At 40.5% G+C, this 16,013-nt stretch overlaps 2 protein-coding genes across 2 annotated transcripts; both read left to right on the plus strand.

Moving 5' to 3' along the window:
* Window positions 1–2,164: 2,164 nt before the first annotated feature.
* LOC141403276 (lamin Dm0-like) lies at window positions 2,165–13,218 on the plus strand. The gene is made up of 2 exons (XM_073985464.1): window positions 2,165–3,133; window positions 13,201–13,218. Exons 1-2 carry the CDS (start codon window positions 2,165–2,167, stop codon window positions 13,216–13,218), a joined length of 987 nt encoding a protein of 328 aa, XP_073841565.1.
* Window positions 13,180–14,251, plus strand: LOC141403503 (uncharacterized). The gene is made up of 2 exons (XM_073986021.1): window positions 13,180–13,481; window positions 13,538–14,251. The coding sequence occupies exons 1-2, from the start codon at window positions 13,269–13,271 to the stop codon at window positions 14,228–14,230; spliced, it is 906 nt and encodes a 301-aa protein (XP_073842122.1). The 5' UTR covers window positions 13,180–13,268; the 3' UTR covers window positions 14,231–14,251.
* The last annotated feature ends 1,762 nt before the right edge of the window (window positions 14,252–16,013 follow it).

The raw sequence follows: 16,013 nt of genomic DNA on the forward strand, positions 1-16,013 counted from the left end.
TTTCTGCAAGAAAGGGTGCTTCTATAGTTCCTTTCTGCAAGAAAGGCTGCTTCTATAGTTCCTTTCTGCAAGAAAGGCTGCTTCTATAGTTCCTTTCTGCAAGAAAGGCTGCTTCTATAGTTCCTTTCTGCAAGAAAGGGTGCTTCTATAGTTCCTTTCTGCAAGAAAGGGTGCTTCTATAGTTCCTTTCTGCAAGAAAGGCTGCTTCTATAGTTCCTTTCTGCAAGAAAGGCTGCTTCTATAGTTCCTTTCTGCAAGAAAGGCTGCTTCTATAGTTCCTTTCTGCAAGAAAGGCTGCTTCTATAGTTCCTTTCTGCAAGAAAGGGTGCTTCTATAGTTCCTTTCTGCAAGAAAGGGTGCTTCTATAGTTCCTTTCTGCAAGAAAGGCTGCTTCTATAGTTCCTTTCTGCAAGAAAGGGTGCTTCTATAGTTCCTTTCTGCAAGAAAGGCTGCTTCTATAGTTCCTTTCTGCAAGAAAGGCTGCTTCTATAGTTCCTTTCTGCAAGAAAGGCTGCTTCTATAGTTCCTTTCTGCAAGATAGGCTGCTTCTATAGTTCCTTTCTGCAAGAAAGGCTGTGGACAATTTTATAGAATTGTTTTTAATGGTGTCAGGTAGATTTTAGTCAACGCACCAATGTGCTATCTTTACACATAACAGATGTCGGCCATAAATAGAAAGGGTCGGTAATAAAATAGTGTATGTTTCTTATCACCCGCAACGCAGTGTGTGCGTGGTGTGCATGATGTATTTATGTACACAGCGTACATTACTAAATGTATTGTCTGTGTGTGTTAGTTTTAAGAGTTGTAAATATTTTGTAGAATAGTAAATAAAATTTGAGTTTCTTTCGAACCATCGAAGAATATACATCACCCGCGTGTTTTCGTTCTTGGGTTTTTCCTTAGGTTTTCTTGGGCTGCATTGTAGTGATGAGGCTAGGAGTCGCCTCATCATTTGGTGACCCCGACGTGATTATTTCGTGTGTAGTATAGACACGAAATAGATCGCGTAGTAGTAGAGACGTGAAAGGCTAGCATTTTAGTGAAGTGTTGTAGTGCAAAAAGTATTAGGCGCGTAGTTAAAAAGTGACTATGTTAGGCTTAGTCGGTATAAAGTGATAGTTCGCGTAGTGTAAAAGAATACTGCGGCGGATTTATTCACTATTTTAGAGACGAGGTAGGCACGTAGGTTAAAAAGAAACCTCGTTAGGTTATCCGTCTGTATAAAAGGCGCACACTCGAAGCAAATAGTGTGTAAGGCCAATTTTATATCTAAAAATAAATAAAGCGACAAGAAGTGTATCTCGAAAAAATGAATTTTGAAGAATTCATCCAACATCAAAGGATGTTGGGCGAGTATATAGTGTCCATTGATTTGCAAATATGCAAAATTGCTCAAACAAGTGTAGCCAAGGAAATTAAGGAAAAGTGTTCCAAAATAGTTAGTTCTTTCGCGGAAGCAAGAACGGACTTTTTAGGTAACGAAAGGGAGCTCCGACGTATGGAAAAAGTACCATACGATCATTGCATATTCGCTGTGGGAGTGCAATATGCCGTTAAAAGCATAGAGGAAAACATGGAAGCTATGGGTTTGTTTGTGCCTATAGAAGTGCCACGTTTACATAATGTAGATTTTATAGCTGAGGTGAACAGCTTAAGTTCATCGGAACAGTGTGGAAAGAAATCCGGACTGCTCCAAACAGGACCGCCAAATATTAGGGAAACAATTAATTTAGTAGATGCTTCTTTTGATTTTTGGGGGGAGATTAGAAAAGCTCTTTTCTCAAGAACAAAAGACTTCGAAAAGAGTTATCAGTCATTATTGTCACATTACGTGCGATATTTGGAGGTAGTAGGGATAGAGGGTGACTACACAAGTCATTACCATTATCTGCAAATTTGTTACCAAATAGTAAGAAGTGGGAACATTTCAAGAGTAGCACCAAAAAAGGTGAACATAAATTATGAGGCACAGTTCTCAGGTAGTTTAGGGCCTACACAGGAAGTTGTTAGGAGCTCGAAAACTGAGAATGAAAACGCGTGCGTGGATGTTTCGCGAAAATTAAAAAGTGAAACAAATCGATTACGTGAAGAAAATGAGCAATTTAAGTCCAAATTGGATCAACAAATCAAGGACTGCCGACTTGCTGAAGAAAAGGCTCGCATGTATGAGTCACAGGTCACTGACGTTACCGTCAAATACAATGCTGCTTATGCTGAAAAGGAAAAGGCTGTGGAAAATCTTTGTGAAGTGCAGAAAGAATCGGAGTGTCTACGACAACAATTGGACGAAGCTCGTAAATATTTAAACGCTGAATCTATGATCCGTACGGATTTGCAAAACCGCATTCAGAGTCTACGCGAAGAACTCACGTTTAAGGAGCAAAGTCATTTGCGAGAAATTGATGAAATACATTCTCGCCACCAAGCTGAAATCAGTGCAGTGTTACAACAGTTGCGTGAACAACACGAAGAACAAATGCGCAAACTTGAAATGATGTACCAACAAGAGATTAATAGTCTTCAAGCAGAAGCCAATCATAGCTTGAATAGTCGCATTAATGAGTTGGAAGCTACAAATGCTGCATTGAATGCCCGTAATCGTGATTTGGAGGAATTGATCCAACAGGAACGGACATGCCATGCTGCTGAGGTAGTAAATCTGGAAGATGAATTGCGACGTCTACGAAATGGAATGGCACAACAACAACTACAAGAAGAAAGTGCTATGTACGACAAATTACTGTGGAACGAAGAAGATATGAGTCAACCCAGCAGGGAGAAAGATCACATCGAAATTTCCCAAAGTGATCTTGAAGAAATGGTACTGAAGAAAGGTACTAAAGAAATACATATCGGTGGTGTCCAATTTAAACCTTATGCCAATGACAAAGAGAATGACGTCAATTTCCATCGCTCAGGCACCATTGAGGGTGATATCAACAAATTGAGAGTTAGTGCAACATATGAACCTCCGATCCACATGGTTATGAAATCACAAGAAATACAAGGTGGCGCTAGCAAAAAGGCATCGATGTTTAATGCCAATGAAGAAGTTACCGGTTATCGCACAACCAGAGCTGACGCTAGCAATGTTTCAGGTTATCCTCTACGAAGAAAATGGATTTACCATGTAATTAAGCAATGGAAAAGAAGTCCCCGTCCGAGCTGGTTGCTGAAGGTGTTGGGTGCCATCACCTAGAATTAAGTTATAATAATTGTTGCATTCATATAATTAGTTTTAGAATATAAGTAATGCCTTCAGCAGTTACAAAATTAAATGTAATTGCAATATTACTAAAAAATTTAGTTTGTAAAAGATAAGATACTAATACATACAATTGTTAAAAGATTAGGATCTTTTCACGGCGGGGAGTATGGACAATTTTATAGAATTGTTTTTAATGGTGTCAGGTAGATTTTAGTCAACGCACCAATGTGCTATCTTTACACATAACAGATGTCGGCCATAAATAGAAAGGGTCGGTAATAAAATAGTGTATGTTTCTTATCACCCGCAACGCAGTGTGTGCGTGGTGTGCATGATGTATTTATGTACACAGCGTACATTACTAAATGTATTGTCTGTGTGTGTTAGTTTTAAGAGTTGTAAATATTTTGTAGAATAGTAAATAAAATTTGAGTTTCTTTCGAACCATCGAAGAATATACATCACCCGCGTGTTTTCGTTCTTGGGTTTTTCCTTAGGTTTTCTTGGGCTGCATTGTAGTGATGAGGCTAGGAGTCGCCTCATCAGGCTGCTTCTATAGTTCCTTTCTGCAAGAAAGGGTGCTTCTATAGTTCCTTTCTGCAAGAAAGGCTGCTTCTATAGTTCCTTTCTGCAAGAAAGGGTGCTTCTATAGTTCCTTTCTGCAAGAAAGGGTGCTTCTGTAGTTCCTTTCTGCAAGAAAGGGTGCTTCTGTAGTTCCTTTCTGCAAGAAAGGGTGCTTCTATAGTTCCTTTCTGCAAGAAAGGGTGCTTCTATAGTTCCTTTCTGCAAGAAAGGGTGCTTCTATAGTTCCTTTCTGCAAGAAAGGGTGCTTCTATAGTTCCTTTCTGCAAGAAAGGGTGCTTCTATAGTTCCTTTCTGCAAGAAAGGGTGCTTCTATAGTTCCTTTCTGCAAGAAAGGCTGCTTCTATAGTTCCTTTCTGCAAGAAAGGGTGCTTCTATAGTTCCTTTCTGCAAGAAAGGCTGCTTCTATAGTTCCTTTCTGCAAGAAAGGATGCTTCTATAGTTCCTTTCTGCAAGAAAGGCTGCTTCTATAGTTCCTTTCTGCAAGAAAGGGTGCTTCTATAGTTCCTTTCTGCAAGAAAGGGTGCTTCTATAGTTCCTTTCTGCAAGAAAGGCTGCTTCTATAGTTCCTTTCTGCAAAAAAGGATGCTTCTATAGTTCCTTTCTGCAAGAAAGGCTGCTTCTATAGTTCCTTTCTGCAAGAAAGGGTGCTTCTATAGTTCCTTTCTGCAAGAAAGGGTGCTTCTATAGTTCCTTTCTGCAAGAAAGGGTGCTTCTATAGTTCCTTTCTGCAAGAAATGGTGCTTCTATAGTTCCTTTCTGCAAGAAATGGTGCTTCTATAGTTCCTTTCTGCAAGAAAGGCTGCTTCTATAGTTCCTTTCTGCAAGAAAGGCTGCTTCTATAGTTCCTTTCTGAAAGAAAGGCTGCTTCTATAGTTCCTTTCTGCAAGAAAGGCTGCTTCTATAGTTCCTTTCTGCAAGAAAGGCTGCTTCTATAGTTCCTTTCTGCAAGAAAGGGTGCTTCTATAGTTCCTTTCTGCAAGAAAGGGTGCTTCTATAGTTCTTTTCTGCAAGAAAAGGGTGCTTCTATAGTTCCTTTCTGCAAGAAAGGGTGCTTCTATAGTTCCTTTCTGCAAGAAAGGGTGCTTCTGTAGTTCCTTTCTGCAAGAAAGGGTGCTTCTGTAGTTCCTTTCTGCAAGAAAGGGTGCTTCTATAGTTCCTTTCTGCAAGAAAGGGTGCTTCTATAGTTCCTTTCTGCAAGAAAGGGTGCTTCTATAGTTCCTTTCTGCAAGAAAGGCTGCTTCTATAGTTCCTTTCTGCAAGAAAGGCTGCTTCTATAGTTCCTTTCTGAAAGAAAGGCTGCTTCTATAGTTCCTTTCTGCAAGAAAGGCTGCTTCTATAGTTCCTTTCTGCAAGAAAGGCTGCTTCTATAGTTCCTTTCTGCAAGAAAGGGTGCTTCTATAGTTCCTTTCTGCAAGAAAGGCTGCTTCTATAGTTCCTTTCTGCAAGAAAGGCTGCTTCTATAGTTCCTTTCTGCAAGAAAGGCTGCTTCTATAGTTCCTTTCTGCAAGAAAGGGTGCTTCTATAGTTCCTTTCTGCAAGAAAGGGTGCTTCTATAGTTCCTTTCTGCAAGAAAGGGTGCTTCTGTAGTTCCTTTCTGCAAGAAAGGGTGCTTCTATAGTTCCTTTCTGCAAGAAAGGGTGCTTCTATAGTTCCTTTCTGCAAGAAAGGGTGCTTCTGTAGTTCCTTTCTGCAAGAAAGGGTGCTTCTATAGTTCCTTTCTGCAAGAAAGGCTGCTTCTATAGTTCCTTTCTGCAAGAAAGGCTGCTTCTATAGTTCCTTTCTGCAAGAAAGGCTGCTTCTATAGTTCCTTTCTGCAAGAAAGGCTGCTTCTATAGTTCCTTTCTGCAAGAAAGGCTGCTTCTATAGTTCCTTTCTGCAAGAAAGGCTGCTTCTATAGTTCCTTTCTGCAAGAAAGGGTGCTTCTATAGTTCCTTTCTGCAAGAAAGGGTGCTTCTATAGTTCCTTTCTGCAAGAAAGGGTGCTTCTATAGTTCCTTTCTGCAAGAAAGGCTGCTTCTATAGTTCCTTTCTGCAAGAAAGGCTGCTTCTATAGTTCCTTTCTGCAAGAAAGGCTGCTTCTATAGTTCCTTTCTGCAAGAAAGGCTGCTTCTATAGTTCCTTTCTGCAAGATAGGCTGCTTCTATAGTTCCTTTCTGCAAGAAAGGCTGCTTCTATAGTTCCTTTCTGCAAGAAAGGGTGCTTCTATAGTTCCTTTCTGCAAGAAAGGGTGCTTCTATAGTTCCTTTCTGCAAGAAAGGGTGCTTCTATAGTTCCTTTCTGCAAGAAAGGGTGCTTCTATAGTTCCTTTCTGCAAGAAAGGGTGCTTCTGTAGTTCCTTTCTGCAAGAAAGGGTGCTTCTATAGTTCCTTTCTGCAAGAAAGGGTGCTTCTATAGTTCCTTTCTGCAAGAAAGGGTGCTTCTATAGTTCTTTTCTGCAAGAAAAGGGTGCTTCTATAGTTCCTTTCTGCAAGAAAGGGTGCATCTATAGTTCCTTTCTGCAAGAAAGGGTGCTTCTATAGTTCCTTTCTGCAAGAAAGGCTGCTTCTATAGTTCCTTTCTGCAAGAAAGGCTGCTTCTTTAGTTCCTTTCTGCAAGAAAGGCTGCTTCTATAGTTCCTTTCTGCAAGAAAGGGTGCTTCTATAGTTCCTTTCTGCAAGAAAGGGTGCTTCTATAGTTCCTTTCTGCAAGAAAGGCTGCTTCTTTAGTTCCTTTCTGCAAGAAAGGCTGCTTCTATAGTTCCTTTCTGCAAGAAAGGGTGCTTCTATAGTTCCTTTCTGCAAGAAAGGGTGCTTCTATAGTTCCTTTCTGCAAGAAAGGGTGCTTCTATAGTTCCTTTCTGCAAGAAAGGGTGCTTCTATAGTTCCTTTCTGCAAGAAAGGCTGCTTCTATAGTTCTTTTCTGCAAGAAAAGGGTGCTTCTATAGTTCCTTTCTGCAAGAAAGGGTGCTTCTATAGTTCCTTTCTGCAAGAAAGGGTGCTTCTGTAGTTCCTTTCTGCAAGAAAGGGTGCTTCTGTAGTTCCTTTCTGCAAGAAAGGGTGCTTCTATAGTTCCTTTCTGCAAGAAAGGCTGCTTCTTTAGTTCCTTTCTGCAAGAAAGGCTGCTTCTATAGTTCCTTTCTGCAAGAAAGGGTGCTTCTATAGTTCCTTTCTGCAAGAAAGGGTGCTTCTATAGTTCCTTTCTGCAAGAAAGGGTGCTTCTATAGTTCCTTTCTGCAAGAAAGGGTGCTTCTATAGTTCTTTTCTGCAAGAAAAGGGTGCTTCTATAGTTCCTTTCTGCAAGAAAGGGTGCTTCTATAGTTCCTTTCTGCAAGAAAGGGTGCTTCTGTAGTTCCTTTCTGCAAGAAAGGGTGCTTCTGTAGTTCCTTTCTGCAAGAAAGGGTGCTTCTATAGTTCCTTTCTGCAAGAAAGGGTGCTTCTATAGTTCCTTTCTGCAAGAAAGGCTGCTTCTATAGTTCCTTTCTGCAAGAAAGGCTGCTTCTATAGTTCCTTTCTGCAAGAAAGGCTGCTTCTATAGTTCCTTTCTGCAAGAAAGGCTGCTTCTATAGTTCCTTTCTGCAAGAAAGGGTGCATCTATAGTTCCTTTCTGCAAGAAAGGGTGCTTCTATAGTTCCTTTCTGCAAGAAAGGGTGCTTCTATAGTTCCTTTCTGCAAGAAAGGCTGCTTCTATAGTTCATTTCTGCAAGAAAGGGTGCTTCTATAGTTCCTTTCTGCAAGAAAGGGTGCTTCTATAGTTCCTTTCTGCATGAAAGGCTGCTTCTATAGTTCCTTTCTGCAAGAAAGGGTGCTTCTATAGTTCCTTTCTGCAAAAAAGGCTGCTTTTATAGTTCCTTTCTGCAAGAAAGGCTGCTTCTATAGTTCCTTTCTGCAAGAAAGGCTGCTTCTATAGTTTCTTTCTGCAAGAAAGGGTGCTTCTATAGTTCCTTTCTGCAAGAAAGGCTGCTTCTATAGTTCCTTTCTGCAAGAAAGGGTGCTTCTATAGTTCCTTTCTGCAAGAAAGGCTGCTTCTATAGTTCCTTTCTGCAAGAAAGGGTGCTTCTATAGTTCCTTTCTGCAAGAAAGGGTGCTTCTATAGTTCCTTTCTGCAAGAAAGGGTGCTTCTATAGTTCCTTTCTGCAAGAAAGGGTGCTTCTATAGTTCCTTTCTGCAAGAAAGGGTGCTTCTATAGTTCCTTTCTGCAAGAAAGGCTGCTTCTATAGTTCCTTTCTGCAAGAAAGGGTGCTTCTATAGTTCCTTTCTGCAAGAAAGGCTGCTTCTATAGTTCCTTTCTGCAAGAAAGGGTGCTTCTATAGTTCCTTTCTGCAAGAAAGGGTGCTTCTATAGTTCCTTTCTGCAAGAAAGGGTGCTTCTATAGTTCCTTTCTGCAAGAAATGGTGCTTCTATAGTTCCTTTCTGCAAGAAAGGGTGCTTCTATAGTTCCTTTCTGTAAGAAAGGGTGCTTCTATAGTTCCTTTCTGCAAGAAAGGGTGCTTCTATAGTTCCTTTCTGCAAGAAAGGCTGCTTCTATAGTTCCTTTCTGCAAGAAAGGCTGCTTCTATAGTTCCTTTCTGCAAGAAAGGCTGCTTCTATAGTTCCTTTCTGCAAGAAAGGCTGCTTCTATAGTTCCTTTCTGCAAGAAAGGGTGCTTCTATAGTTCCTTTCTGCAAGAAAGGCTGCTTCTATAGTTCCTTTCTGCAAGAAAGGGTGCTTCAATAGTTCCTTTCTGCAAGAAAGGGTGCTTCTATAGTTCCTTTCTGCAAGAAAGGGTGCTTCTATAGTTCCTTTCTGTAAGAAAGGGTGCTTCTATAGTTCCTTTCTGCAAGAAAGGGTGCTTCTATAGTTCCTTTCTGCAAGAAAGGCTGCTTCTATAGTTCCTTTCTGCAAGAAAGGCTGCTTCTATAGTTCCTTTCTGCAAGAAAGGGTGCTTCTATAGTTCCTTTCTGCAAGAAAGGGTGCTTCTATAGTTCCTTTCTGCAAGAAATGGTGCTTCTATAGTTCCTTTCTGCAAGAAATGGTGCTTCTATAGTTCCTTTCTGCAAGAAAGGCTGCTTCTATAGTTCCTTTCTGCAAGAAAGGCTGCTTCTTTAGTTCCTTTCTGCAAGAAAGGCTGCTTCTATAGTTCCTTTCTGCAAGAAAGGCTGCTTCTATAGTTCCTTTCTGCAAGAAAGGCTGCTTCTTTAGTTCCTTTCTGCAAGAAAGGCTGCTTCTATAGTTCCTTTCTGCAAGAAAGGCTGCTTCTATAGTTCCTTTCTGCAAGAAAGGGTGCTTCTATAGTTCCTTTCTGCAAGAAAGGGTGCTTCTATAGTTCCTTTCTGCAAGAAAAGGGTGCTTCTATAGTTCCTTTCTGCAAGAAAGGGTGCTTCTATAGTTCCTTTCTGCAAGAAAGGGTGCTTCTAAAGTTCCTTTCTGCAAGAAAAGGGTGCTTCTATAGTTCCTTTCTGCAAGAAAGGGTGCTTCTATAGTTCCTTTCTGCAAGAAAGGGTGCTTCTATAGTTCCTTTCTGCAAGAAAGGGTGCTTCTATAGTTCCTTTCTGCAAGAAAGGGTGCTTCTATAGTTCCTTTCTGCAAGAAAGGGTGCTTCTATAGTTCCTTTCTGCAAGAAAGGGTGCTTCTATAGTTCCTTTCTGCAAGAAAGGGTGCTTCTATAGTTCCTTTCTGCAAGAAAGGCTGCTTCTATAGTTCCTTTCTGCAAGAAAGGCTGCTTCTATAGTTCCTTTCTGCAAGAAAGGGTGCTTCTATAGTTCCTTTCTGCAAGAAAGGCTGCTTCTATAGTTCCTTTCTGCAAGAAAGGCTGCTTCTATAGTTCCTTTCTGCAAGAAAGGGTGCTTCTATAGTTCCTTTCTGCAAGAAAGGCTGCTTCTATAGTTCCTTTCTGCAAGAAAGGGTGCTTCTATAGTTCCTTTCTGCAAGAAAGGGTGCTTCTATAGTTCCTTTCTGCAAGAAAGGGTGCTTCTATAGTTCCTTTCTGCAAGAAAGGCTGCTTCTATAGTTCCTTTCTGCAAGAAAGGCTGCTTCTATAGTTCCTTTCTGCAAGAAAGGCTGCTTCTATAGTTCCTTTCTGCAAGAAAGGCTGCTTCTATAGTTCCTTTCTGCAAGAAAGGCTGCTTCTATAGTTCCTTTCTGCAAGAAAGGCTGCTTCTATAGTTCCTTTCTGCAAGAAAGGGTGCTTCTATAGTTCCTTTCTGCAAGAAAGGGTGCTTCTATAGTTCCTTTCTGCAAGAAAGGCTGCTTCTATAGATCCTTTCTGCAAGAAAGGCTGCTTCTATAGTTCCTTTCTGCAAGAAAGGGTGCTTCTATAGTTCCTTTCTGCAAGAAAGGGTGCTTCTATAGTTCCTTTCTGCAAGAAAGGGTGCTTCTATAGTTCCTTTCTGCAAGAAAGTCTGCTTCTATAGTTCCTTTCTGCAAGAAAGGCTGCTTCTATAGTTCCTTTCTGCAAGAAAGGGTGCTTCTATAGTTCCTTTCTGCAAGAAAGGCTGCTTCTATAGTTCCTTTCTGCAAGAAAGGCTGCTTCTATAGTTCCTTTCTGCAAGAAAGGCTGCTTCTATAGTTCCTTTCTGCAAGAAAGGGTGCTTCTATAGTTCCTTTCTGCAAGAAAGGGTGCTTCTATAGTTCCTTTCTGCAAGAAAGGGTGCTTCTATAGTTCCTTTCTGCAAGAAAGGGTGCTTCTATAGTTCCTTTCTGCAAGAAAGGGTGCTTCTATAGTTCCTTTCTGCAAGAAATGGTGCTTCTATAGTTCCTTTCTGCAAGAAAGGGTGCTTCTATAGTTCCTTTCTGCAAGAAAGGGTGCTTCTATAGTTCCTTTCTGCAAGAAAGGGTGCTTCTATAGTTCCTTTCTGCAAGAAAGGGTGCTTCTATAGTTCCTTTCTGCAAGAAAGGGTGCTTCTATAGTTCCTTTCTGCAAGAAAGGGTGCTTCTATAGTTCCTTTCTGCAAGAAAGGCTGCTTCTATAGTTCCTTTCTGCAAGAAAGGCTGCTTCTATAGTTCCTTTCTGCAAGAAAGGGTGCTTCTATAGTTCCTTTCTGCAAGAAAGGCTGCTTCTATAGTTCCTTTCTGCAAGAAAGGGTGCTTCTATAGTTCCTTTCTGCAAGAAAGGGTGCTTCTATAGTTCCTTTCTGCAAGAAAAGGGTGCTTCTATAGTTCCTTTCTGCAAGAAAGGGTGCTTCTATAGTTCCTTTCTGCAAGAAAGGATGCTTCTGTAGTTCCTTTCTGCAAGAAAGGGTGCTTCTATAGTTCCTTTCTGCAAGAAAGGGTGCTTCTATAGTTCCTTTCTGCAAGAAAGGGTGCTTCTATAGTTCCTTTCTGCAAGAAAGGCTGCTTCTATAGTTCCTTTCTGCAAGAAAGGCTGCATCTATAGTTCCTTTCTGCAAGAAAGGCTGCTTCTATAGTTCCTTTCTGCAAGAAAGGCTGCTTCTATAGTTCCTTTCTGCAAGAAAGGCTGCATCTATAGTTCCTTTCTGCAAGAAGTGCTTCTATAGTTCCTTTCTGCAAGAAAGGCTGCTTCTATAGTTCCTTTCTGCAAGAAAGGCTGCTTCTTTAGTTCCTTTCTGCAAGAAAGGCTGCTTCTATAGTTCCTTTCTGCAAGAAAGGGTGCTTCTATAGTTCCTTTCTGCAAGAAAGGCTGCTTCTTTAGTTCCTTTCTGCAAGAAAGGCTGCTTCTATAGTTCCTTTCTGCAAGAAAGGGTGCTTCTATAGTTCCTTTCTGCAAGAAAGGGTGCTTCTATAGTTCCTTTCTGCAAGAAAGGCTGCTTCTTTAGTTCCTTTCTGCAAGAAAGGCTGCTTCTATAGTTCCTTTCTGCAAGAAAGGCTGCTTCTATAGTTCCTTTCTGCAAGAAAGGGTGCTTCTATAGTTCCTTTCTGCAAGAAAGGCTGCTTCTATAGTTCATTTCTGCAAGAAAGGGTGCTTCTATAGTTCCTTTCTGCAAGAAAGGGTGCTTCTATAGTTCCTTTCTGCATGAAAGGCTGCTTCTATAGTTCCTTTCTGCAAGAAAGGGTGCTTCTATAGTTCCTTTCTGCAAAAAAGGCTGCTTCTATAGTTCCTTTCTGCAAGAAAGGCTGCTTCTATAGTTCCTTTCTGCAAGAAAGGCTGCTTCTATAGTTCCTTTCTGCAAGAAAGGGTGCTTCTATAGTTCCTTTCTGCATGAAAGGGTGCTTCTATAGTTCCTTTCTACAAGAAAGGGTGCTTCTATAGTTCCTTTCTGCAAGAAAGGGTGCTTCTATAGTTCCTTTCTGCAAGAAAGGGTGCTTCTATAGTTCCTTTCTGCAAGAAAGGGTGCTTCTATAGTTCCTTTCTGCAAGAAAGGGTGCTTCTATAGTTCCTTTCTGCAAGAAAGGGTGCTTCTATAGTTCCTTTCTGCAAGAAAGGGTGCTTCTACAGTTCCTTTCTGCAAGAAAGGGTGCTTCTATAGTTCCTTTCTGGAAGAAAGGGTGCTTCTATAGTTCCTTTCTGCAAGAAAGGGTGCTTCTATAGTTCCTTTCTGCAAGAAAGGGTGCTTCTATAGTTCCTTTCTGCAAGAAAGGGTGCTTCTATAGTTCCTTTCTGCAAGAAAGGGTGCTTCTATAGTTCCTTTCTGCAAGAAAGGGTGCTTCTATAGTTCCTTTCTGCAAGAAAGGGTGATTCTATAGTTTCTTTCTGCAAGAAAGGGTGCTTCTATAGTTCCTTTCTGCAAGAAAGGGTGCTTCTATAGTTCCTTTCTGCAAGAAAGGGTGCTTCTATAGTTCCTTTCTGCAAGAAAGGGTGCTTCTATAGTTCCTTTCTGCAAGAAAGGGTGCTTCTATAGTTCCTTTCTGCAAGAACGGGTGCTTCTATAGTCCCTTTCTGCAAGAAAGGGTGCTTCTATAGTTCCTTTCTGCAAGAAAGGGTGCTTCTATAGTTCCTTTCTGCAAGAAAGGGTGCTTCTTTAGTTCCTTTCTGCAAGAAAGGGTGCTTCTATAGTCCCTTTCTGCAAGAAAGGGTGCTTCTATAGTCCCTTTCTGCAAGAAAGGGTGCTTCTATAGTCCCTTTCTGCAAGAAAGGGTGCTTCTATAGTCCCTTTCTGCAAGAAAGGGTGCTTCTATAGTCCCTTTCTGCAAGAAAGGGTGCTTCTATAGTCCCTTTCTGCAAGAAAGGGTGCTTCTATAGTCCCTTTCTGCAAGAAAGGGTGCTTCTATAGTTCCTTTCTGCAAGAAAGGGTGCTTCTATAGTCCCTTTCTGCAAGAAAGGGTGCTTCTATAGTTCCTTTCTGCAAGAAAGGGTGCTTCTATAGGCCCTTTTTTTGTTTGCGTTGAATTCCAATTGTTATCTGTGAGTCACTGTGCTGCCTTGTAAGATACCCTCAAAAAAACTTTTATCACTTTTTGATATAAAATTGAATTGTCTGCAATGCTGCAATCAAGATAACATTCCAGATTTTTGGCAACAAAATTAAAAAAATTCCCTTCGAAACTTTCACAGTCACACACATTCGTTTAAATAAGAGTTGCAAAACTGACGATTTATCATTCGTAAAAATATTTGCCGACATGTGGGGTATGCAATTATTTCAATTTGGGCTCTTGATAATTCTAATCAACTACGCTGTCTATGCGGAATCTGGCGAATCGAAAAATGAGAATTCAGCAGAAACCCAAGAATCGGATTCAAGTGAAGCCACAGACGGCAGTGAAGAGAAAGGGAATGATGGTGGCAGCATATTAAAACCTCTAGTCGAAGTTGATGATAACAAACTAACCGAGGTGAATATCAACATTTTTCCAAATAATGGAAATTAATAAACATTTCTATTCCACAGCTTTGTGAAAAATCCTCAGAGGATATTATAGCATATCCTCAAAATCCCCAGCACTATGTAGTGTGTCTTGTTCAGCCACCACACTTTGGAGATTGTGGAAAAGGAATGTGTTTTGACAAAACTACAACCAAATGTCAAGCATGTCATGCAGATACCACCCTGTGCCTTGGTAAAACTTTATTCGAGAAAGTTTCAGATAATTGCGAATCGTATTATCTTTGCACGAAGGATAAACCTCTTCTCATAGAATGTCCTTCAACTCAACATTATTCCGAAACCGAAGAGAAATGTGTACCAGCCATTGAGGCCGATTGTCTGCCATTCGGCAAGTGGTGTCGAAATAAACCCAATGGTTTACGTTTTGAATCGCCCAACTGTTATGAATACTACGAATGTCAGGATGAACAGATACACTTGAAGGCATGCGCCTTCAATGAACATTTCCACAAGGCGAACAGTACCTGTGTAACGGGGTTTTGTACAACAACCGACGACGGTGGTGCAATATTGGAACGTGAACCCATTTGTAGTGATGCCATGGATGGTTTGAAATTCATCCATCCCAAATGTTATAAATATTATGTGTGTCTTAATAGCATAGCCTATGTAGATCAGTGTCCCACGGGTTATTATTTTAATGCGAATTCGAAAAAATGTGTTGCCGATACAAACGGAATATGTAATGATGATTGAATTTGAAAATGAAAAATAAAAAAAAAAAAAATTTACAATTTTAGGAGCCCGATAGTACCAACGTGGATTTTTTGTGAAGAATTTTAAGGGTCCTCTAGGAAAAAGGAGAAAAAAAATTAAAAAAAAAAAAATTAGAAGACCTCTAGGACCAACGTGGATTTTTTTTAAAGAATTTTAGGAGGTCTCTAGAATCAAGGTGGTTAAAAAATTAGAAGGCCTCAAGTACCAATGTGTATTTTTTAAAGAATTTGAGGAAGTCTCTAGCATTTTTTGAGATTTTCTAAAGGCATCTAGGACCAACGTGGATTTATTAAAAAAAATTTAGGGGTCCTCTAGGACCAACGTGGATTTATTTAACCTCTTGGGGCCATCTATAGGCAACAGAAGACTTATTGAGGTCAGAAGACTTATTGAGGTCTTCCATAGGCAACAGAAGACGAATTGAATCCTTCTTTAGTCAACAGAATACCTGTTGAGGTCTCTATAGGCAACAGAGAACCTATTGAAATCTTCTATAGTTAGCAGAAGAACAACTGCAGGTTTTTGTAGGCAACAGAAGACCTATTGAGGTAACAGGGGACTCCTTGAGGCTTCTATAGGCTACAGAAGACCTTTTGGAAGTCTTCTTGAGGTCTTCTATCATCTGTTGCCTGACCTATTGAGGTATTTTTTTAGGCAATGTCACCAAATAAGAGCTATGTTATAATATATGGGCAACATAAGACTTATTGGGGCAACAGGGGATACCTTGACCTCTTCTATAAGCAACATAGGACTTGTTGAGACCTTTTATAGGCAGCAGAAGACGTCTTAGTTTTTTTATTATTTTTTTTTCGTTTTGCAACAGAAGACCTCTTCATGTCTCTTGTAGACAAGCGAATACCTCGGAAGGTTTCTTAGGCAACAGAAGACCTCTTCAAATATTCTTTAGGCTACAGAATACCGTATGAAGTATCCTTCAAAAATCCAAAAACTGTTTGAGGCCTTTTTTAAGTAAGAGAAGACCTCCTATAGGCAACAGAAGACTTCTTCAGTTGTTCTATGAGTAAGCCATGACCTATTGCCATTTTTAGACAACAGAAGACCTCTTATTTACTTTCATAGGCAAACGAAGACCTCTCCCTCTAGTGATTTTCTATGGGCAACATACGACCTCCTGGAGTCTTTGTTAGGCAACCGAAGGCCTCTTGAGGTTTTTTAGGCAACCAAAGATTTCTTGAAGTCTTCTTTTGGCAACAAAAGCTCTCGTGAGGTGTTCTTCAAAAGACAGAAAACCTCTATGGACAACATACGAGCTCCTGGAGTCTTTGTTAGGCAACCGAAGGCCTCTTGAGGTTTTTTAGGCAACCAAAGATTTCTTGAAGTCTTCTTTTGGCAACAAAAGCTCTCGTGAGGTGTTCTTCAAAAGACAGAAAACCTCATGAGGCCTTCTTCTATAGGCAACCGAAGAAATTTTGATTTCTTCATTAGGCAACAAAGGCAACAGAAGACCTTTTGAAATCTCATTTAGGCAACGGAAGACCTCTTTAGGTTTTCTTTGAAGAAAATACGACCTCTTGAGGTGAACACAAGACCTATTGAGGTCTTCTTTAGACCAAGGAAGACCTATTGAAGTATTCTAGAGGCAACATAGGATCTACTGAGATCGATTTAGGTTGCATTTCTATGCAATAGAAACCTGCTGTGTTATTGTTGAGGCAACAAAAAACCTCATGAGGGCTTCTATAGGCTACAGAAGACCTCTTCAGGTCTTTTAAAGGTAACAGAAGACCTACTGAGGTCT

The sequence above is a fragment of the Musca autumnalis genome, unplaced genomic scaffold (genome assembly GCF_047663935.1).
Source record: "Musca autumnalis isolate F117 unplaced genomic scaffold, ASM4766393v1 scaffold_4, whole genome shotgun sequence".
Lineage (NCBI taxonomy): Eukaryota > Metazoa > Arthropoda > Insecta > Diptera > Muscidae > Musca > Musca autumnalis.

What these genes read in the sequence shown, in the direction of transcription:
- LOC141403276 (XM_073985464.1), top strand. Translation starts at nt 2,165, where the DNA reads ATGTATGAGTCACAGGTCACTGACGTTACCGTCAAATACAATGCTGCT.
- LOC141403503 (XM_073986021.1), top strand. Translation starts at nt 13,269, where the DNA reads ATGTGGGGTATGCAATTATTTCAATTTGGGCTCTTGATAATTCTAATC. An exon ending in ATGATAACAAACTAACCGAG is followed by an intron (nt 13,482 to 13,537) that starts GTGAATATCAAC and finishes TCTATTCCACAG; the next exon opens with CTTTGTGAAAAATCCTCAGA.